General features: G+C 38.8%; 1 protein-coding gene across 3 annotated transcripts in view; it reads left to right on the forward strand.

Annotated features, from left to right (window-relative positions):
- The window catches only part of PPP4R1 (protein phosphatase 4 regulatory subunit 1), a 66153-nt gene that overhangs the window by 34891 nt on the left and 7236 nt on the right, over nucleotides 1-24026 (forward strand). For all 3 annotated transcript variants that reach the window (XM_026842387.1, XM_026842388.1, XM_026842390.1), the window contains 10 exons: nucleotides 1-143; nucleotides 1470-1616; nucleotides 3173-3280; nucleotides 4030-4095; nucleotides 6372-6530; nucleotides 7574-7704; nucleotides 9202-9719; nucleotides 17160-17335; nucleotides 21446-21541; nucleotides 22798-22983. In XM_026842387.1, coding sequence (XP_026698188.1) covers nucleotides 1-143; nucleotides 1470-1616; nucleotides 3173-3280; nucleotides 4030-4095; nucleotides 6372-6530; nucleotides 7574-7704; nucleotides 9202-9719; nucleotides 17160-17335; nucleotides 21446-21541; nucleotides 22798-22983 — 1730 coding nt within the window. The remainder of the gene's footprint in view (nucleotides 144-1469; nucleotides 1617-3172; nucleotides 3281-4029; nucleotides 4096-6371; nucleotides 6531-7573; nucleotides 7705-9201; nucleotides 9720-17159; nucleotides 17336-21445; nucleotides 21542-22797; nucleotides 22984-24026) is intronic.

Below are 24026 nucleotides of genomic sequence, written 5' to 3' on the forward strand. Positions count from 1 at the left end.
AGCCAACAGTACGGGCAGAACTGATGGAACAGGTGCCTCATATTGCTATGTTCTGTCAAGAAAATAGACCTTCAATACCATATGCTTTTTCCAAATACTTACTGCCTATTGTGGTACGATACCTCGCAGACCAGAATAACCAGGTAAATGTCTTTTACAAATAGTTTATTAACTGATTGAATATACCCGGTGTAATGCTAGAGTTAAATAATTTAGCATCATACAAGTCTGTAATATTTCAGGGTAAAAAGGTTTCGAATGGACATGAAATACATGGTGCTCTGACCTTCAATTAAAGAAAATTTTCAATATTTTTTTTGTCTAACGTGATCTACTCTCATTGGGGGCCTTTTATCTGGTATTGTATATTCATGGACAAAATCAAACAGTCATTTTGATAAGATTACATAATTTAAATTCTGACAAAAAGGAACAGTAGTCATGAAAAACTGACTCCTTGTTATAATTCATTTTTTTAACACCATTGTGTGTCTTCTCGACTAGTTCTTTGTATATCAATTTAATAAAGCTTTTGGATTGAATTTATGTGGTTTGTTTCTGTGCATTTATGAGTTTGCATAAAGCTTTCTTCAAGCTTCTCTGCATCATTTCAGATTAGAGTAATCCTCAGTGATACTTTATTTTAAGTATTTTAGGCCTCTGAGTTTGTCACTTTTTTCTTTACCCCTTCTAGATTTTCCATAATTAAAAGCAGACACCCAAACCTATTTTTCTTAGTAGTAGTTTTGCGAATTCATGTATAGTACAGCAATCGTACTTCTGCTTGATATATTCTCTTAGTAGCAGATGCAGCAATTCTTTTCATTGTTTTAATCTCTGTTGATACTTCATAGTTAATTTGGCTGTTTGCTCTGAAACAAAGATCTCAAAGGTGTTTTCAGAATGGCCGCACTGCAGCATATAGTTTCTTTCTGTACGTAATGTTTTCTCTACTGGTGAAATTACTTTTTTTGAGAGGTTAGCCACGTATGACGTTTGTGTCTCAGCATTTAAAATACATTTGAAATAAGCACAGTTGTTCATTGTCAGCTGAACTTGTTAATCTCAGAAAAAGAGGATTTGTTGAATAAAATTCATTTTCCTTAGAACTTTGCTACTCTCAAAAAGTGGTAGTTGTGGTGTTTTTCTTTTATGTATTGCATGAGCTTTGCCATCACAACTTTTTTTTGACATTGCTGTCCTGTGTTCTGGGGAGCATGTAGATGGACACTTTTATAACACCACTGCCTTAGTTTACAATACACAGGTGTTCTTGGCTTCAGACGTAGATTGTTTCAAACGTGTTTGCAAAAGTGCTTTTGGAGCACTTGGCTTCTTGCTGAGTGCAATTAGTGTAAATGTGAGGTAGTATATAGGTACAGCTTCTAAAATACAGGATGCATATTTAAATAAAAACCTGAAAAACTCCCTTTGAATTCTTTGGTTCGATTTTTGTTGTCTTATGATAGGTAAGAAAAACAAGCCAGGCAGCATTGTTAGTTCTCTTGGAGCAAGAACTCATAGAGAGATACGATGTGGAGACCAAAGTATGCCCTGTTCTGATAGATCTGACAGCTCCAGACAGCAATGATGATGTGAAGACTGAAGCTGTGGCTGTAAGTAACAGCAATACCAAATCACACAGTTAATGTTTGCTTGAATGCTTGATATTACAGTGATGGCAGTGTCTTTCTGAGTTGCACATTGATGGAGCATTCAAAAGAAAAAATTATATTGGTGTCCATAACTGATCTCTAACTTTTTCCATGCTGTGTTACACTTGAGGTTAGATTTAAATTCAGTAGTTTATATGTTGTCAGGTAGAGGCTCATCGCCTGCACTCTGGGTGTGCTGACTCCTGCGATATCCCCAGATGTGGGAAACTCAACTGTGTGATGTTTGAATGCTGGCTGGGTTTAAACTATGACATACATGCTGTAAAGAAAACCCAGCTGCACAAAAAAGCACTGAGGATTAATTATATCGACTCCTAAAGCATCTGCTATTGTTGAAATTTTTTATTTAATTATTTTTTTTCAGGTTTGTTTGTTTTATGAAAATTTAAGTTCTATACGTGTAAAATTTCCATCAGTGGAAAATTTTTAATGCTTGAATTTGGTTGGTCTTTGCTTTATGTCTATTCTCTTTATTGATTTTGTTTTATTGGGCAAAATAATAAGCATCTGAATTGATTAACTCATGATTGGTTGGTGGTTTTCTTTTTTCTATTAGACACAACCTTAATTTAAATTTCTTGTGTGTCAAATTAAAATAGTAAGCAAATGAATAAATTAATTTATAAAGGGGAAATGGCAGAAGATATATGCCCTTGTGTTCCCTTGAATTTTTGCAGTTTATGTTGATGCTTCTTGCTGAGTAACATTGAAATAATTTTTTTTTCTTTTTGTTTGAGAGAGACCACACTTAATTTTTTACTTTTGTAATGTGACTGGAATTGCAAGTAAATAAGCAGACTGGGCAATATTGCATTTGGCATCAAATTTCTGGTACTGTTTTGAAGAAGCTTACAAATACATAAGGGAATAAAATTTTAAAGCAGAATTGTTTTGTCCATTTTCATTGTTTAGAAGATACTGGAACTTGAAAGGTTTCTGTAACTCACCAACCCCCTAGAAGTTAGAAAAATAATAATTTGTTATTACAGGAAAATGGATTGAAATAGCTCTACTGATGTAATTAGGAAAGTTAAATATAATGCTTTTACTAAAACTAAAAGACAGTAATCTAAAAGTCAGAATGAAAGAGCAGTTAGAGGGAAAAACTCACTTTCTTTATGATATGCTTTTTCAGTAATTCTATGTTAGTGAGTTGAATGTGCACAATATAGTGTGTTTTAATCCATATTTAAATCATATAGCAGTTGTAGAAGTTAAGCGTATTAATCGTCAATAATTATCTCTTAATTGTAAATATATATTTGTTAAGTATTGAAATAGTGAAAGAATCTTGTACTTGGTTTAGTTTTCTAAGTCTGGTAAGATATGAGAGTAATTTCTGAGAGTTCAGTTATCTCTGTTAGTTAAGAATTTGATTTAGTTTCACAATTTTCAATAAAATAATGTGCATCAGAATGAAAAATAAACATCTGTGTAACTGACATGGAATTGTGTGTTGTGCAAGCATCCCTGATTATTGTCTGTCTTGCCATTAGATAATGTGCAAAATGGCCTCCATGGTGGGAAAGGACATCACGGAAAGACTTGTTCTTCCTAGGTTTTGTGAGATGTGCTGTGACTGCAGAATGTTTCATGTTCGTAAGGTATGAATTATTGCCATCTGGTCTGGATTAAGGAGTGTCATGAACTTGTAACTTTTATTTGACTAAATGATTTTTATTTTTTTTTTCCCCTTTTGGATCTCATTTGTGATGTGTATAAGAGTAACCCCATAGCTTTCATTGTAGCTTGCATTTCCACAAATTTTTATAGTTGACACTGAGGCTTTTTTCCAGAGTCCCTACCTTTTATTATCAGAAATAAAGAATCTGCTTATCCTTATGATTGTGTAGGTAGCCATGAAAATGTGAACCAGCTGTAACATACAGCATCAGCCACCTGAGCTCATATCTCTGTGCATAGATGGAATTAAAGATGCTCATTGAGATGAAATAAGCCAGTACTCCATCATGGTATTTAGGTGCTGAGGCTGTGTTTTGGTTTCACTCTGCCATTGCATATTTTATTTTTCTTGATAACTGTATTCTTTAATTTGACAGTTCTTCAAAATGCATTTTATCCTCCTTCCCTTTCACTTAAGTTTTGAGGGGTTTCTTTTGTGATTTAAAAAAAAGGCTGATTAAGCTTGAAATGAAGATGAAAATTTTAAGGTTGGGTTTTTTTGTTTTTTTAAACCATGGGAACTGATGGAATGGGGAAGTAGCTGATGCTGAGTTTGTACTGAAACCTGGTTTTATGATGTTAAGAGCTGCTTATTTTTTTCCTTTTTACTTTGTTTCCTATATTAAAACTTTCCTATATTAAAACTATTTCTTGCATTTTTGTCTGCAAGGTATGTGCAGCCAATTTTGGAGATATCTGCAGTGTGGTTGGGCAACAAGCCACTGAAGAAATGCTGGTAAGCCATTTCTTAAAGGATTTTTTTTTTTAATGGTTTTTTTTTTCCTCACAAGTCAGTAGTGGAGCTGGGAGTACAGGGTATAGAAAAAGAGGAGCTGAAATGATTAGACAACTGCTACACACCCTTAGTAAAGAGAGACTAAAAAAGCTGTGACTGTTCAGTTTTGCTGACATGAGGCTATGATTGACATTAACAAAATCTTAGAGACAGTTACCATGAATACAGAACTCTTCCTTGCCAAGTCACATGTTCTAGAGATAAGGGGTACTCAATTCTAGAGCTGGCTGAGGGGTTTAAACCAGACTGAAGAAAATACTTCAGGCTGTGGAGGCAGGTAGTATTTGCAAGTTCAAAAATACATTAGGCAAGAAGTAGGCAGCAATATGTCTTCCAATGTCCATAAATGTGTCGAGAGATTGCAGGTGCAGGAAGAGTATGGGGGTGTATCTGCTAGAAGTTTCGAGGATTATGTGGTCTATTTAAACAGCATCACTTAGTACTCCTGTTAATCGATTTAATCTTTTAAAATCAGTTCCTGACTCTAACAAAGCCTCACATCCCTCCTGGGAAGGAGGGAAAGAGAAAGAAAGGCAGGGAAAATAAATTAATTTGGGCAATAATAAAAGAAGTAGAGGGAAGAGATACAAATTCAAAATGGAGAAGACGGAAGCTGAATGGAGCGATGAGCAGAGGATCCCTTAGCAGTGCCACCCTGGCAGGTCCAAGGAGCTGATGGATGTTGCTAGGTTTGGAGACATGACAGGACTAGGGATCAGAAATCGGCCTGGGATCTTTCTTAAAGCTTTCTCCTGTTGGGATGTGACCAGTGAGCTTGATAGGGGCCAGAAGAGGTTGACAAGTCAGTGCCATGAATTAGCGAGGAACTTACATGCAGAAGAGTGTAAACACAGGCATGACTTCAACAAGAGGCTCTACAGCCTGATGCAGATGTGGTATTGGGACAGGTAGGCCTAGTGTGACCCTCAGGGTGTTTTTTACATTCTTACAGCATTTGCTGCATTTTCTCTAGGTACTGTGTGATTCAAGCCATCTGATAATGAAGTACCATTGCACAGATTTACATCGCATATTTTTCTTGATTGGGAACAGAAATTGATTTCTCTCATGTAAATACCCTCTTAGTGATACGTGTCATGAACTTGGATTAAAACCTTGTAGAGGGTGCAGTTAAACTATGAAATTAAAAAGTGGTGTTTATTTAATGTGAAAACAATAACATGTGACTGGATGGTTGGGGATCTCTTTCTGTAATAGAATATGCCATTTTCTGCTCATCTTAGCTTATTTAAAAAAAAAAAAGGGAGGGGGCACAAATCTGAGTGGCTTTAGGTCAAACTTATTTTTTTATGTAAATACTCTTTTTAATCAGAAGTAAAGCACAGAAAACTTTGCTGCAGAAAGTAGAAACAGCTAAACATCGATGATAAACAGCTGTACCAACAGTCCTATTACTTCCATCTTACCACTCTGCCTGTTGCAAACAAAGGCAGCCATGTGATGATGACCAGAATGTCTTTGACTTCCTCGCTGTGCTCTGTCCACTGTTTTATCCTTACCATTACTATTTCCAAAAAACCCCAAACAACCTCAGAATGCCTCAGTTTTATTAGTAAAACAACTGCTCTGTTCAAAACTATTTTCTTTTGCACCAAATGCACTGTTTCTCTCATTGCCCTAGTCCTGTATGGAGTTCAGGTCCTGCTTTGTAGTGTGGGTGGTGTCAAAGACTGGTAAATCTAGCAATGAGAAGTTGCGGGGGGGGGAAAGGCTGTCTTTCTGAAGATGATTTTCCTTTGCATTTCAGTGGGAATCTGAAGTGGTCTCTAAGTAAAATGTTAATGCACCAGTATTCTTTATGTTTTTGTTCCTTTCAATGTTAACTGCTTTAAAAGAATGGTGTAGAGATGAGGTTTTGTCTAAAAATAGGTTTACTGGGCTTGGGGATATTTTTTGGAGTTACTTTTCTGAGGATATTTTGGTTTGGATATGAATCAGGTTAGAAGGTTAGTACTTTTTTACTATTCTTTAGACAGGTGAGTTTTCCTTATCTGTATCCGTGAGTAACACAAGAGCAACTGATTAGAAGGGTGATGCTACTGAATGTGTGTTCCTTGTTTTGCCAATGTTAAACTAATGCATCTGAGTATGAGGGCAGAGAACCAGATGAAGGAAATGAATGTGAAAAAAGAACTTGCTTTGAAACAAGTACTGCTTGTTAAGATTTGCAAACTCACTCGCTATGTTCCTAACAGCTGCCGAGGTTTTTCCAGCTCTGCTCTGATAATGTGTGGGGAGTTAGGAAAGCCTGTGCTGAATGCTTCATGGCAGTTTCTTGTGCAACATCACAGGAAGTCCGGAGGACAAAATTGTCAACCCTTTTTATTAATTTGATTAGTGATCCTTCACGATGGGTAAGAATTGCTTTTTATTTCTTGACTAGCTCTCATATTTAAAGGATTTTACTGCGATACTCCACATAGAACGTCTCCCCATAGGTGTGGACAACAACTTGTTTCATGCACCTCAAGCAAAATTCTTCTTGGACTGCTTAGGTTGTCAGTGGGTCTAGAGAGTCCCTCACATTTTCACTGCAGCATGTAAGAAAAGCTGTGTCAGTGGGATAGCTTTTCTTAGCTACATAACTGCCTGTGACTTAACATTGCTGAAAATCATTAACAGAACTGGAAAATTAATTGATTTATTTGTGTATTTCTTCAGGTTCCCTATCACCACCACCTTTTTTGGGGGTGAGTGGGGTGGTGGTGTTTGTTTTTTGGGTTTGGTTGGGTTTTTTTTTGTATGGTGGGGACTTTTTTGTTTTGTGTTTGTTTTTTTTCTTGAAGATCCAGTCTTCAAGCCTTGTTAAGTCTGTTACTGAGCAGACTACTACTGAGAGCCAAAAGTAGATCTTTTGCACAGGAGCATGAGCTTTTGGAGCCTGGAAAGTCATACAAGCTGTAGCTCAGCAGCATTAATCAAATAATAAAAAATCGAGGTAGATATTTGTTGAGGAGAACAAATAATAGGAGAAAGGACAGGCAAATGAGCAACATGGACAAATGGGAAAGAAATGCAGAGCTTATCAGTCACATTTATGGTAGTGAAATGTCTGTTCACTGCACAGAATTTTTCCTTTCATGTTGTTAAAACATTCAGCTGAGCTGTCAAATTCACCTGCTTCTACTATCTAAATAGTTCTGATTTCTTTGGTTGTGGGGAATAGGCCTGTCAACTTAGTTACCTGTGGTTTAACTGGTTTTTACCTGCTTTTTTGGTTTTTGTTTGTTTGTTTTGGGTTTTTTTTGCTTAGCACTTTATACAGCTGGCTGACTCTTTCCAGACAAGAGCCTCTCCTGTAGTGGCAGGTGTTTGTTTCATAGGACAGCAAGATTTATATACAATTTTTGTTTTGGTTTTGTTTTTTTTTTTTTTCACCTTGGACCCTTTCCATTAGGTCCGCCAAGCTGCTTTTCAATCTCTGGGGCCTTTCATATCAACTTTTGCTAATCCATCCAGCAGTGGCCAGTACTTTAAAGAAGAAGATGGTAAAACCCCAGAAGACTCTGGGTCTGTACACGAAAACAGGTAAAGAATTTTCTAAATCTACAAATTATTTTTTCCTCCTTGTTTTTCTTCTGTATGAATGTTAAGGAAATACACTTTCCTGTATTTATTGTGGTAAATGGAAATAATCTGGACTTCTCATCTTACTTAAGACTACCAGAATTTTTAGTTATTTACTAAAAATACATAACTATTCAGTAACTTCAGATACCTTAGCATATACCTCTGTGATGAAATGACTGACGTAATAGACAAGTGAGGACAGTAGTTATAGTCTACCTAGATTTCAGTGAGGCTTTTGACATGATCTGCCATAAGATTCTCATGGAGAAGCTGATGAGGTATGGACTGAACGGGAAGACTGGCTGGGCCCAGAGGATGCCGATTAGCAACATACAGTTGGAGGCCAGTAGCTGGTTGTGTACCCCAGTGGGGTCAGTACTGGGTCCACTCCTGTATAACATCTTCATTAGTAATCTGAATGGTGGAGCAGGGTGCACCCTCAGCAAGTTTGCTGATGACTTAAAACTGGGAGGAGTGGCTGATGTGCCAGAGGGTTATGCTGCCATCCAAAGGGGCTTCAGTAATCTGGAGAAATAGACTGACAGGAATCTCTTGAAGTTCAACAAGGAGAAAGTGCGAAGTCCTGCACTTTGGGAGGAACAACCCCAGGCATCAGTGCCGGCTGGGGTCTGACCAGCTGGAGAGCAGCTTGGCAGAAAAGGCCCTGGGGGTCCTGGTAGGCACCAGGTTGACCATGAACCAGCAACATGTCATTGGTGCAATGGCCAATGGTATCCAGAGCTGCATTAGGAGTGTTGCCAGCAGGTGGAGGGAGGTGAATCTTCCCCTCTGCTCAGCACTAGTGAGGTGGGAGCTGGAGTGCTGGCTCCAGCTCTGGGCTCTCCACTGTGAAAGACATGGACATACTGGAGAAAGTTCAGGAAGGGCCAGAAAGATGATGAACTGGAACACTTCTCCTATGAGGAGAGGCTGGGAGAGCTGCTCAGCCTGGAGAAGTGAAGGCTCAGGGAGGATTTTGTCAATGTATACAGATACCTGAAGAGAGGGTGCAAAGAGGACAGAGCCAGGCTCTTTTCAGTGGTGCCCAATGACAGAACCAGGGGCAGTGGACACAAACTGAAGAACAGGAGGTTCCCTCTAAACATCAGGAAACATCACTTTTTTTACCATGAGGACAACTGAGCACTGGCAGAGGTTGTCCAGGGAGGCTGTGGAGTGTCTGTGTTCAAAAATATTCAAAAGCTGCCTGGACACAGTGCTGGGAAACTGGTTCTGAGTGGTCCTACTTGAACAGTGGGTTAGGCCCAGATGACCTCCAGAGGTGCCTTTCAACCTCAGCCATTCTGTGATTCTGTAAACTATTTTTCTATGCTGTTAAGTAAATCTAGTTTGATAAATAATAAGCTGATAGTATGTGTGTGAATTTTCAAGAGCTTGTGTTTGCAACAAGTATATTTTGGTTATTAAATGTTCATTTGCTTTGGTATTCAACAGTGAACAAGTCAGGACTAGAGAAGATGTCACAACAGAGGATGAGCACAACAGGACAGAGGATCTGTCTTCGCATGTTGATAACGACAGTTTTGGAACAAAACTTGAAAATGCCATGGAAGATCAAAATACAGTGTCAAATAATTCCCAGAGGGAAAGCAATTTCCAGACTGAGTCATCCTTCCATTGCACTTTGTCTTCAGAATCTTGTGGGGAAATGGCTGACGAGAATGAGCGAAGCTCTCATTGCTGTACAGCAGGTCTGCGGGAGACTGGGCTGAATTCACAGGAAACCTCTCTTTCAGAGCAGGAATTGTATAACTCTTTCCATTTCTGGAGGACTCCACTTCCTGAAATAGATATTGATTTCGAGCTTCAGCAGACTTCTGAGATAATACTCGATAGAGAAATTCAGGAACTCACTATGCCAGTGTCTCCAAGTGTTCCTATGGCAACAAGGAAAGAATTGGAAGAAATGATAGAAAATTTGGAACCCCATATAGATGATCCAGATGTTAAAGGTATAGTAAAGATAAGCATCTTCAGTGTTGGAAGGTATACATATGTTGCCTTAACAGTTTGGGCTTTAACCTTTCAGTTGTTTTAAGTCAGAAGTACTACTATCTCAAAGAGATTGTATCTGGTTTTAATTATTTGTGAAAAGTGATGATGAACTAAAAGAGAACTTGCATTTATGTAAAGATATTTAAAGGTAGTATAACTCCTTCCATAAACTGAATACACATACAGTTAGCAGTATAAACTTCTGACTGCATGTTTTGACAGCATAATCAAATAGATGGTTCAATGGCATAAGATGTTGATCAGGAAATTAATTTTAAATTAGCATACTTGCAAAATACAAAGTCAGATTATTTTTTTAAATATTGAAGTGTAATAAATGGTTTTATGCACTACACCCATTTTATTTTTAATGAATTAGTCTTCTCCTTTCTTCTGCAAGGTCTTCATTATTGCAGTCACACGTTGTCGACTTAAGTGTGCCAAGTTTGTTGGGTCTGAGAATTGATTCAAACTCAATTCTGGAAGCGAACATGCATCCTTCATTGTAAAAGCTCTTGAAGGGTGGAGAAGGGTTTCATAAGTATGACCACCTGGTGAAGCAGCACCTCGGAGATACCTTCTGGGCTAAAATGCCTTGGCTATTTCACACATACCTGCTGAATATACGTTTCCCTTAGTATTTGTATGGTGAATAAATTCTAAAGCATATCAAGTTTGACTGTGACAGTCCGAAGTCCAGAGCTACCACTGAGGAAGAAGCTGTGTTTATCTAGAGCTGAAGAATCCTTAGGGGGAGGCATGCCTCTATACCAGAAAAAGTAGGAAGGAAAAAGAGGGCCAAGCTGGGAGTGGGTAAAAGATTTTAGAGTAAACTGATGCAGCTTTCAACTTCTTGTTGTTAGTAGGTTGATATGCTAATAACTTTTCTTCAGTCTGTTTTGGACTGCTGCTATTTGAACTACTGTGAAGTCAGCAGATGAAACTTTGCTGCTTTAAGAGTGCTTTGGGTACTCTCTAAGGGAAGAGAGAAAAAAATTTCAGCCTTGATAATGATCTCAGTCTCCATAACCCATCTCTGAAGCCCACTGTTAAAACTTGCACTGCTATTTAGGTTTCTTTTATAAAACCCTGTTCTGTCCAGTTACAGAACATATCTTACACGCTTTTAAGGAAGATTTATGTAGGCATATATCTGTACATCCAGAATTGCCCTATTTTACACAGTTGTTTGTCATGTGTGTACGTCTTGTTTTAGAGTAGTTCAGGGTGTTTTGTAGTGGTCTTGACTAGTTGTCAAAAGGTTTTCTTTGCAACTGTTGACTAGCACTTGTGCCTTTCAGTAGAAAACTTACTAGGTTGACAGCACTGTGGTTTCCCAGTGTCCACAGGTTAGGAAAGACTCGAATTAAGGTTATCAGTGATACTTACTCTAATTTGGGGTGAGTGGTCTTAATTATCGAGTCACCTTTTGTATTTCATTCAGTACTTCTGACTTGGTCAAAGCTGTGTATTGAAGCCCCATGAAACACACCTTCTAAACATTTTTTTTTTTTTCTTCCTCTTGCCTGTATTCTCATTATTCGGTCTGAGTACTTCAGAGTCTGAAGTTTAACAACATGCCTGATTTGATTTGGTAATGTTGCTATTTTAATTTTACACAAAGCGTGTTGAGGCATAAGGAAATCGAGACCAAAACTGATAGAATAGTATTTATTTTGCATGCTTATCTCAAACACCATAGTGCACATAGAAATGGTGGCTATCCAGACTTTAGTCTCAGAGTAGCTGACTTAGTGCCTGTGTTGTGAACCTTACACTCCATAAATTGTGACAAGAGATAGGTAGACTCCCTTTGGGGGTGATCCAGATGATCAGAGCCCAGACTGCCTCTGCTCATGGCAATACCAGGAATAATGCTTCCATCTTTACCATCTAAAGCTGTTGTTGCAAACTGATGATATAAATATTCAGTCCAAAGGCTGTCTTAATTTGTTATTTTCATAGAAAATGTACAAAACTTTTTAATTTCACAAATAGTTTTGTCTCATATATGTGGCTTAACTGTTTGCCAAACAGTCCTGGTCCCAAGTAGTGCTTAGGGTCTTTCCCTGCCCTCCCCACTCCTCCTTGCAACACTAGCCATTACGTTTTTGAGTGTTGTACCTGCGAGTGGATGGGTTCTTGACAGCAAAGACTGAGCAAGACAGGAATTTTTTTTTCCTCTTTTATTTCTCTCTTTCTTTTTAAATCCCTGTGACCTTTTTCTTGCACTTACTTTTTTCATTGGTTTGCTCTCATCCAAGTCCTGGATTCCTGCTTCTGTGCTGTGCTCCTGTCTTCATTGCTGCATTCCCAGACAAGGGACAGGAGCAGAAGATGCTGTGTTCTCTGTAGTGGCTAAGCGGAGGCCTGCTATACTGAAGAGCTCCCATGGGTACACATATTCTGGTTTCTATAGCAAATGGGGCAAGCATCCTAGAGACATCACAAGGTGAAGTGGGGATGAGTTCGCAGAAGTGTCATTTCGGAGTGAGACTGTAGTGTAGGATGTTATGCATGTGTCAGTAAGGTTAAGTTGTTCAGACAGCCTTAACTCTGGCTGTACCTAGCCTTTCACTGCTTGACTCTGCAACTTCAGCATCTTTCTCTTAACATGTTTTGTTTTGGAGAATATTTTCTAAACTTAAAAAAGGAAAAATATTAATACCTGTTGTGCAGAACCATATTGGCCAGAGTCATTGGCATGGGGTTTTTAAAGGTTCTTAAGATCACACTGAATTTTTATTATTTGCCTCTGCAGAGTAACTGGTGATGGTAATTGGGCGATGGCCTTCATGGTACAGTCAGTAGAGGCTGATGATTTCCATTTTGGTAGTTGGTTTTAGAGCCAGTCCCTGGACAGCCGAGGCGGATGTAGAGATTTTGTACTGGAGTTCAACTGGCAATGATTCTTCGAGTCAGAGGAGTACAGTTGTTTGGTTTTCCCTGTGCTTTGTGCTGTATATGCATCTATAGCAACTGCTATACCTTTGTACCTCTATCCCCTCCCTCTGTATGTACTTTCTCTCATACTTCCATTTTGTTTTCATTTATCCTCCCTTTCTGGATTCTGAATTCCTCTACTTCACATATCTCCCCTCACCCTTCTATGTTGTGTGAGGTGCTACTCTCACCTGATTGCATCATTATAGCAGAAGTATTGAGAACAGAATAACTCAGTTATTATCTAAGGGGTACCACAACATATCATGCCAAGGGGAAGGCTCAGCTGAAAGGAAAGGCACTGTCAGCTGGTACAGCCCAGAGTACGGTGTGTTCAGTGCATACTCCAATCTTCCAGACATCTTGGCTGCCAAGCACTAATGGGTTACTGTTTACATATGCAGACTGAACTGTTTGTGGCTCTGTGGATTTTTTTCACGTGTTTTTGTTTGCTTGTTTTGGGAGTTTTTAAGGTTTATAACTTGACTGTGTCTTCTGTGTTTCTGTAGTGCATCTCCCCATCATCAGAACAGTTTCCATTCCAAACTTCAAATCCTTGCTCCATGGCAAATACAGTATTTTAACAGTGACCAGTAACCTTCATAGAAAATACGATTTTCCATAATCTCATTCTTAGAAAGGGGTGAACTGCTCTAACTGAATCTCACTCCCAAAAATCTTTACCCTTGAGGCTTTCTTATCTAGCTTGTTGCTAGAAAATCTGAGTAAGGGGTAGTTGAGCAGTCAGCAACCAAGATGAAGACAGCCTGTCTCCTCACAGACGAACTTGACTGGCTAGCAAGGCTACACAAGCTATGCAGAGTTTTGCAGTGGTATGTAATCCCTGTCAATAACACCTTTCCAATCCACTGGCCAGACATCCTGAGGCTGTCAGACTGAGGGATGGAAACCTGCATGTTCCTCTGAAGTATGCCAGCTCTTTTAAAATTATCAGAGTCTTTATTCAGGTTACATTCTTCCAGCTCCCTGAGGCTGCTACTGTCTTCACTTCAGATGTTGCTTTTCTATCATCTGATGTTTTTATTTCTTTTATTTCCAAGTACACTTTATTTATCTCCTTATGTTCTGCATAGAAAGTGATAAATCATGTAATGTCAGCCTTTCTTAATATTATTAGGGGGAAGAGAGAAAAGAAAGCCTGACTTGCAGGTTACTGGGCTACTGTGGCTTGTGCCATTTACAGGCTGCTTTGCCAAATGGAGACCTAATAGGGATAAACCAGCCCAAATGCAGGGTAAATTGATCCCATTCCCTTATTAAAAAACTATGTTTATAAGTTAGGCTACTAATGCTGCCTGCAGTAAAGTCTTAAAATATACTGTTAATGGAACAGTAGGTGAGGAGAAAGTGGAGAAGAAACTCTTTTTAAAATGTTTTAATTACTTGCATCTCCGTACCAGTTAATGCAGCCCATAGCTTTTGCCTCTGAGTAAGAAGTGTGGGTAAGCAAGGCAGTTCCTTCAGAAAAAAGAAGGGAGCATGCCACTTAAAAATACCAATGTCTTCTAGTGAAACATCAGGAGAAAAAGGGGAAAGAAAAAAAACCAAACCCCAAAGCATATTGAAAGGACAGAAACTCCTAAGGACTGGGAAATTTAATAAGGCTGGGTAAAATGTGGTTCTGAATTTAGAGGCTGTGCCAGTTCTAGGATGCAGGTGCAGAAGCCAAGAGTAAGTAATTCCTTGCTGAAAAAATATTTCTTACCTGTAACAAAGTCAAAGGAAGAAAGAGTTAAATAGCAGGTAATTTAAGATCCAGTGAATACTGACTTTATCTTACCAATTCAATATGTGGGTGCTGTGTTATGCACAAAACTGACCTCTACACTCCAGTTTTTACTGAAGGTAGTTGTGAAAGCTAGTTAGCCAGCAGATTCCCTTCCAGCTTTCCTCTCAAAACCTTGCTTCCCAAGAGCTCTGAGGCATTTCTGTTATGTGTGAGAGGAGCCCTATCCTTTGCTTGTAATGGTTTCCTGTCTTGTGGCTGTAGAGAAGATCTTTGTGGGAAATGGGGAAGAGCAGCAGCCACCTCAGTCAGGAGGGTTTAAGCACAGATCTTGGGACTGTGTCAGTGTGTAATGGGGTTACCAGGGCTTTAAGATGTTTACCAACTTCCCATCATTCATCTTTCAGTGAATGATGGCACTGGAGTCACCCTTGGTGATGGAACTTATGGAGAAGCACTCAGAGAAGAAAGGCGGCCCTTGCCAATCAAAGAAATCCTTGGGAGTCTGGCCTCACCTGTTCTTTCTTCATCCCTATGTCTTGGGATTGTAGTTGACAAGAAGCTGAGGATTTGCACATTTGTGTCATATCTCCTCTAGGAAAGGCAGAGGAAATCAGGATACCTGTGGTCTCTGTCCTGCTAAGCTCCTAAGCAAGGGTGGTGCAGGCGTGCAGGCTGACAGTGGAGCATGGGTGGGGAATATGTCTTGGAAAATTCCCAACTACTGCTGCAGATACCTTCACTCCTCTTACTAGAAGTAATCTTTGGAGCTCTGTGTGGATTGTTCAGTAAATACATACTCACTGTTGAAGCAGTATGTGTTACCTAGTCAGGATAAGCTTTCTTGACTTTTAAATGAAAATGAGAGGAGCATATGTTTTTCATGAAGTTGTCCTTCATGAAAGATGTCTTCGTGAAAAATGTCTCCTTGATGTGCAGCAGAATAGAATTATTTTTAATTTTCATGTTTGATTTCTCAAATGAGAATAAACTGGAAATCAGACAGATGTTTCTTGCCCTAGCAGATGCTCTGAAATGACCACCTATTTTTTCTGGTTTTGTGGCGATTTATTTAACTCATAAGTTTTGGAGGAATTTACTAACCTTGGTCTTGTTTATTCTCATGGGCCTTAAAGTACAGAGGTTTATTGTTGATGAAGTAACACTTGAAGAGTGAGGTCATAGCAAGCTTCTGTTAATAGTACAAATTGTAAAGTTTCTATTTTATACATTTATCTATAATTACAGTATATAATTTGTATATATGTATTGAAACTGTATTTTTTAACATAATGTGTTTTATAGTAGAAGTATTAGTAAGCTGTTGGTTTTGTTTTTCAGTTTCTAACTTGCTGTGGTTTTACAGTAATACAGCAAGAATTTGGCTATTCTGTCAGAAATCTGACACAGTTACAGAGCTAGCATTGCATATTGTAAGGAATTATCTTTTACTACTGCTCATCAGACTCGGCCTAGAAACTAATGAACCTGTAGTATATCCAGTTTTTGCTAGCTAAGGTTGTGCCAAGTTATAATTTTGCTTCTTGTAACAGATGTGTTTGGATATCTGTTTCTTCTGTCTACAAATGAGTCCAACTTTTTTGTTTAATTTTTGTTGTTAACCCTATCAAAAAAACTAGAGGGAGAAATGCAGATTCTGTAATTTATTATGGCAATATGGGATTAAAAGCAAGCATATGGTTTGTTGTTCAACTTCATGGTAAGCATTTAAGAAACCTTGGAAAAGCCAAAGTCTGTAAGGAACAGAGTTTCTGGATGGCTGGGTAAATTCAGTGGGTCAGGAGATTACTCTTCCTTACCTTCTTGGAAAGAAGTAGAGGAGGAGAGAGACAGGGTATCACTTTGCACTAAATTCTGTGTTGCTTGTGACTAAGATTGGCTCTGATACCTGATCTGCTTAGGTCAGGCTATATCCAAGGAACATTGCTCAGCAAAGCTTTTTTTAATTAGCAGAAAGCAGAGCAGTCTCAGAACTGCTGGATCTTTTTTCAAGAGAGTGGATGGCAGAGTGTGAAGTGCTAATACTTTTGATGAACGAGAAGACATCAAACAGTGCAACCTTAATTATTTGTTTGGAGGATGCAAGGAGACTAAAGTATCTTGTCCAGAAAAGATTTACTGAGGCCTAGCATCTTTCTGTAGAGATCTTGCTTTAGAGTTGCTATAAAAATGTAAGGATTTAATGACCATATATAGAGACACAGACTCTCAGAACTGAAATCCTTTCTGTAGGAATAAACCTAGTCTTCATTTAAATTATTTTTCCCTTCTGTTTCTTATTGCCACCTCCCACAGAAGACTCGGTCATTAAGTTAGTATTCATGTGGTGTTCCTCCCCAAAGGCTATTTGCACCATTAACATGTACGGAGATTCTTTAAGAACTCATCCTGCCATAACAGCAGTTTCTTACTCCTTTTTTTTTTTCCACTTCAAAGACCAGTTTCACTGAACTGTAGTGTGGTTGAGCACTGTAGGAAAAGAGTGGAGTGTTAATCTGCTTTACATTTTACACTAATTGTCCCCAGTTTGGAATTTACTAACAGTCAACAATCTTAAATTTGTACCTCCCCTATAGTTCTTCTGCCACCTTTCAGTTAATTAGTCACTGTCTAAAAGTTGATTGTGGGCTTGCTAGAAGTTTACTGCAGTTCAGACTCTCATGTATTTCTCTTTCATATGCTGCAGCACAAGTGGAGGTGTTGTCTGCTGCACTCAGAGCATCCAGTTTGGATCCTCAAGAAGAGACAATAGCCAGTGTCAGCAAGGGAACAGACTCTCAGACTGAACTAACCATCAATGACCAACAAAATTTTAAACCTATACTGGGTGATATTGTGCCTTTAATTGGTGACACTGTTGAGGTAAGAAGTGAGTTTTATTCTTTCTTTTTTATTATTTTTTTTTTATTTTTTTTTTTTTCCATTAGGATTTCCAGGGCTCCAGTAATAGAGCTGTATTTTTGCATTCATTCAGTAATTGCAGCCAAATGCTTCCTACTTTTGGCTAGTGTGACAAATTTCTTGGCTGGTATTGAAGTGCTAGCTACTAAATTAAAATGAATTACATTGGGTGCGTTTGATTTGCCAGTTGTGTGCTTGTCCATGTAAATTCTTGAAATTGTTTCTATTAAAATCTGTTGTGACTGTCGAATTTTAAGATGTTTTATTGCTAATGTAGTTCGTTACTGTGAAATTTCCTTCCTTAAAACAGAGCCCTACTGATAAATTGAGTTGAGGATTTGCAATGTAGGATTGGACTGTTGAAAGAGAAAGTGAATTCTAGTAATCGGTAGCATCTTAGTGTTTTTGCACTTGTTTCTTCAACACCCCACCACTTCCCCCTGCTCAACTAAAGTCTGTGGCATTCGGTAGTATTTTATGTTCTGTACTTTGTATTAGGCCAAACCCACTATGTTCACTGCATATAGTATCACAAGCTCTGCTGGTATTAAAAGCTGTAGCTATATAGAAAGCTATGGTTCCAAAATATGCTCCAGAAACCCACAGCAAGTGTTTCGTTGAATCAAACTGCCTAAATACTATTTTCATACGAAATTTTGATAAATGTCTTTAAAAAGTCTAGGAGGTGACATCAGTCCAGTGCAAACATTTTCAGCCTTCTTTAATTAGAGCAATGTTTCTAGGTGACATTTGATTAACTTTTCACCTAAGCTGTTGGACTACCATATAGCCCAAAAACATTGGGAGTGGAGAAACGTGACATTTGCTTGAATACCGCTGTTTATACTCAATCGTAATTTAACACTACAAATGTGATTGGCTGGTTTCAAAATAGCAACCTGTCCCCAATTCCTAATGTCAGGTTTGATATGTTTCTTTATCATAGGAGCTGTTGTAGTCACTTCTCTCTAATGCTAACCTGTAAAATGACAGGGTAAATGTATCCTCTGTCCTAATTTTTGGAGGTGATGAGGGTGGTGTTTGTTCAGAGGCACCTGTCCTGCATTTTATTTCTGTACAGAGCATGATGCTGACAAAGTTTAAGAACCTGTCACATTGCTGCTATATGTTGGTTTTGCATGTTACGGTTTTACTCTTTAAAAGGATGCTTTTAACCTGTCAGTTCTTTGTTTGTTACTGGCACTGAATCAAGTCCTCATTTTACAACTGAAAGGATATTATAGAGGTGACAGAATTTGGGAATCATGCTGTGAGCTGTTGAGCAAGTGGACTGTTGCCTGTAGCAATAGAGAGCACTCTGATTTTCATAGATTTTTTTTTTTATTTGGTGGTGTGGTGGTTTTTTTTTGTTGTGGTTTTTTTTTTTCTCCTGTTGTGGGTGGGTTTTTTTTGGTGTCTTTCATGTTTTAGTTTGTTTTTAAGTCTCAACATAACAATGTGTCAATAGGGTACTGGACAATTTAAAAAAGTCAAGCTATGACATTTTATGTTCAAAAGCAGCCTTCATAGTTCTACACACATAGCACAAAGCAAAATCACACTTTGCTTGTCCTTCTGCAGCTGCATTGGCTCTTGAAGGAGTTAATGCAACCTGTTAAAAAAGTTCTCTCTTCAAATGAAAATAAATGCTGTAATAGGATGAACAGATAAGATTTTGGGATGTAGATGAAGCTTGTTTCTCGAGGATGAGAATAGCTGTTTTATTTTTCCTCAAGAGGCACCATTTTTACTTTCTCTAGGTTGTAGGCTCTCTATAAGGTTTGATAAATGAATGTAAACCTCAAGTAATTCCCCAAGTTGTATTCCCAGTGGATGGGTGTGGGAGTCCTCTTTTTTTTGTTGGAGGTGAAGGGAGAGAAAAAGGAAACTGGACTAAAATCAGCCCACTCCTGTCTGGCACAAGTGCCTCTCTTTAAGAAGAGGGTGGATGCCACGGGACTGGACCCCTAATACTGGCTTTTTCTAGTTTTGTTTGGGCCAACTGCCCTGTCAGGAAATGCCAGCACCACTTGTCCTGGTGCTGGGGGCTTTGTGTGCAATCCATGGCACAGGGGTCTGTGGAGCACAACCACAGAGCTCTTGTTATGCTGCAGCTAAAGGAAACCCCACCTAGGAGATTTGTAAAGGCCATGACAAAGACACTACATCTCAGGGGTATGGAAGAAACTTTCAGGCTAAACCCTGCTGAATTTTTATGTCCTAGCTCTCTTCATTGCTCAGTTCAGTAGATGTGTGTTATATGGAAAAAGTACAGATGGAGAACTTCATCTGCAGGAATAGAGATACTGAGTAGACTTAAATACCAACGGATGCTGCGGTTCTTCTGTACTGAGGCTCTTCCGTTTTGGAATGCATATTTGACTTTAAAAGTGGCTGGGTAAAATTGTTCCCATCTGTGACACCCTTCAGTATATTTAAGTTCAACTTAGTTCAATCAATAAAGTATTACTTTTATCTTTTTTTTTTTTTGAAGTCGGCCTTTTCGAGCTGGGGTAGCAGAGACTGTGAGATGGAGTCTTTTCATTTTTATTGTAGCAGAATGGATGACTAGCCTCTGCTCTCATGCACCTGGGCAACTGATGGAAAGCACTGTGGCTCGGTTGTGCTGGCTGTCTCGTAATGTCTTGATTTGAAAGAGGTCAAAGCTGATGACTTTCTGGCGGATGCTGAAAAGATCTCTTTTTTCTGAAAAAAAAAATGCTAAAAAGAGTGCAGAATTGACTGGAAAACTAAAATCATGCAAAGATGGTTTTCAGGGAGTCTGGAGGTTTTGTAGTTGTATGTTGCTGTACACATTTAGTTATGGAGTCACTTGCAGGTCTGTTCCTCACTTGGTTCTTTGACACATTCCTACTGCTGCTTGATAAGCCTGATGGGTGACTTGGGCTGCTGTGCCAGCAATATATGATTGCCTCACAGCTCTGCCTGTTCTTTATCACCTGTAATTATACCTCAGAGACTAAAATGACAATCCAATGCTTAGATGAAAGCAGCTCATGGAAGACAAAAAAGCAACTGTCTGAAGTCAAACTAAGGAAGACAGATGGTCTGGAGGCTTTTTTGAAGAAGTTTATAGTTTGCTGGAAAATTGTCATTGTTAAACTGATCTGAACAGCTGGTAGAGTAGGCATGTTCCCTGTGTGTGTGTTGACCCTGAGAGCTCACCCTGCAGCATCTGTGAATATCTAGCAAAAGTGCCTTTGTCCTGTTCTACCACACAACAGCCTGATCTACTTTTCAAATATTCATCACATACTTCTGGAAATTCATAGTTGATTATGCAAAGTCTGTTGTAGTTGGGGAACCCCACTGGTATAGAAAGTAACAGAGCATCTCCTCAGCATCATAGTTTGTCATAGTGTATCAAACTTCTGCTGCTCAGTTCTGAATGTCTCGGTCCTTACCTTCAAGGCTGAGCAATGTAGCCAGGATGCTTGCATGATTGCTAAAAACTATTTTCATAGAACTGTGGAGAAGGGGTAATGACTGGTGTCAGCAGCTGTGGTCTGCTGGGATCTGTATTATAAAGTGAAGCTCATCTGTAGAGGAGATTATAGAATAATCACCTCCAGAAAAGGAGCAACAGCGTAATTCTCATCAGTTTCTACTCTTAAGTGTGAGTGTGACTTTGTTTTGACCTCTTCCTTGCACAAATCCAAAGCAACAAATCCAACAAAATCCACTACAGATGTTTCCTTATTCCCTTCAGTGAGGTAGCAATGTGCCCCATATGGTAGCTGCATTTTCCTTAATGCAGTATCAAAGGTACTTCTCTCCTGTGATTTTTTTTTTTTTTTCTTTTTCTTTTTCCATTCCATAAGAACCAAGATGGAGCAGAATAAGAGGAGCCTGGTTTGAAATTTAAAGCAGAAAGATTTATCTTACAGACCTTTTGATTTCGGGCTGTAGCAAAATAGTATTTGATATTAAGACATATATTCCTTTAATCTAAAAAAGACCCTGAGGTGAGGACAGCCCTTCTTGACATTGACATTTGTTTTGTATTAATCCTTGAGTGTATTTTGTGTGACCTTTTTTCTTTTTTCATAGAATATGGATTCTACACTTCACTATATTCATAATGATTCAGACTTGAGCACCAACAGTAGTTTCAGCCCTGAAGAAGAAAGAAAATCTAAAGTACAGGTGAATGCGTGACTTCTACTTTTCCTACATGTATCAGATAAGTAGACTTTTTAAATGTATATAGGGATTTTTTTTTATTCGTTCCATTCTGTCGTTTCTGATGTAATGTAGTTTCTATTAAATATGGCAAACCTCTTAAATAGATTTAAAATAATCTGTGTTTCCAGAGATAATGGCTTAATTCAGTAGTTGCTTCTTTTTTAATTATGTAATAAGAGATGACAGTGGTTTTTGACATGAGGTAACAGTTGTTGTAGACTTCCAGGCTCCTGTTTTGTTTGGTTTCATTTTCTACAGAAACTATCCTGTAGTGGAAATCAGGTTATTGAGGAAATAGGATTTTTTTGTTAAATGTTTTGAGCAGAACTGCCCTGACCCTGTGACAGCCTTTTGCAGAAAATTTGTGAAAGTGTTTCATTAAACTTGAACTGTCTCTGTTATTTGTTTCCAAAAGAAATTGAATGTTTGTTGTTACATAATTCGGTATTAAGTGTGCCACCCTGCTCCTTGAATGGGAGCCGCAGTCCCTCTTGTTGCTTACATGAGCTGAGCTGTTGGACAGCTGTGTTGGGGAAATGCTCTTGTGCACCCTCTTGGGTACAGTCAGTGCCTGAGATAAACTGACAACAGCTGAATCAAAGAGGTTTTCACAACATTTTAGTTTAGATGCTTTAATTTTTTCTGTGGAGAAAAGGATTGGTCTTCACCAGAGACCTCAGTCTCAAGAGAAGCCTTTTCCTTCCTGCTGACTATTTAGAGAGTTTGGAAGCAATATTGAACACAATCTGCATACTCTGCACCCTTTTCTTCCCTCCCTCACTAAGTCATTTTAATTCCGTTTTATTCTCCCAACCTCCCCAAGATTTTGAGAGGAATAGGAAAATGAATCTTGCCATTTGCTGTTCTGCCTATTTTTATGGATGAGTTAAAATGGCCACTTTGCACAGCCTAAGAGTCTGTTTGAATGTAGTCTCTTAATTTTCTGGTCTGCCTAAGTGAAAACTGATCCACCCACTGATCTGTTACATTGGTCTATATATTTTCAAATAGCCTCCAGTCATGTCATTGTTTCTTTGGAACTTTTTGGTGGAACTTAAGAAATACAGAATCATTGCATTCTTATTAAGAGGTTGTAATTAAATAATACTCAGTAGCTGTGGGGAAAAAATGTTCTGACAATGTGCCCTGGAATTTTAGTAAGCCATATGACAGTTTATTACAAATAATGTAAACACTCTACCCTTTTCTTGCTGTAGGATGTTGTACCTCAAGCCTTGCTGGATCAGTATTTATCAATGACTGATCCATCTCGCGCACAAACAGTTGATACCGAGATTGCCAAGCACTGTGCCTACAGCCTGCCGGGGGTGGCACTTACGCTGGGCAGACAGAATTGGCACTGTTTGAAAGACACCTATGAGACACTGGCATCTGACATGCAGGTAGGCTCAAGAACCTCTGACAGTGAATGATCTGAACTTTTATGATGCAACAATTAATAATCTGCACTTCTAGGATGGTTCCTCTTGTTTACTGGGTGTTGGGTTGCTCTGCCTTTTATGTGGAGCTTTCTGTTGCTGATACTAGTTGGTTGCATAATGAATTAAAGTGTAACGGTTATCTTGGAGGAAGCTCTGTGTGTGTGGTGCTCAGGCAGTAAGGAAATGGGGCAGTTTGTGTTGGGAGGTGGATTTCCAGTGGGAATGTGAAGAGAGGTCTCTGATTTCCTGTGCTTGCTTGAGATCTTACGGCAGTGCTTGGGATTCTCATAGGGATGAGGATTCGGGCTGTGCTGCTGTGCGTGAGCAGACATGTGCCCCTGCAGGCATGTCTAGAGCTCAGTGACTCAGCCTCACGCCAGGCCTTTTGGTGGCCTTTTGGTGCTGCATCCAGTTAGTCATAAGGGAATAACATCACTGTCACCATGCAGCATTGCTGTTTTAAAAACAAATACTGGAAATAGCAACATTTTCCTTGTCAGGTGGTAAGGAGGTGGCTTTGTGCATTTTACTGTTGGTTTACAGTTGTTTCCCAGTTGTCCCTTGTTTCCTTTTTTGGAGATGCTCTTTATATTTTTTAAAGCATTCTCAGACTACTTCACCTCTCTTGAACTTGCTGCTTGCTATGTCAGAGCAGCAGTTTTCAGTGATAACGTAGTGAGTAATTTTATACGTGGCTATTGCTCATGTTTTCCGAACTCTTTTGCAAGCATTAAAAGCAACTAACTAATAAATTTAAAACATAAGTAAAACCAAATCACCCTGTATTCAGAACTGTCCAGAGTTTATCACCAGTCTAATCTGAACTAACATTGAATCACCAAACCAGGGCAGAAGAACAGTCTGTATGCTAATTAGAAAGTGCTGGCTAAAGAATAGATGCTATTTTATTTTTAAAAGATTTATTTGAAATAGTTACTCCATTAAACCTCCTCCATTTAGGGTGAGTAAAAGCTCTACTGGTCCTTGGACCGCTGGGCACTCAG

This window comes from Athene cunicularia (genome assembly GCF_003259725.1).
Source record: "Athene cunicularia isolate RWA chromosome 2 unlocalized genomic scaffold, athCun1 chr2_part1, whole genome shotgun sequence".
Taxonomy (NCBI): domain Eukaryota; kingdom Metazoa; phylum Chordata; class Aves; order Strigiformes; family Strigidae; genus Athene; species Athene cunicularia.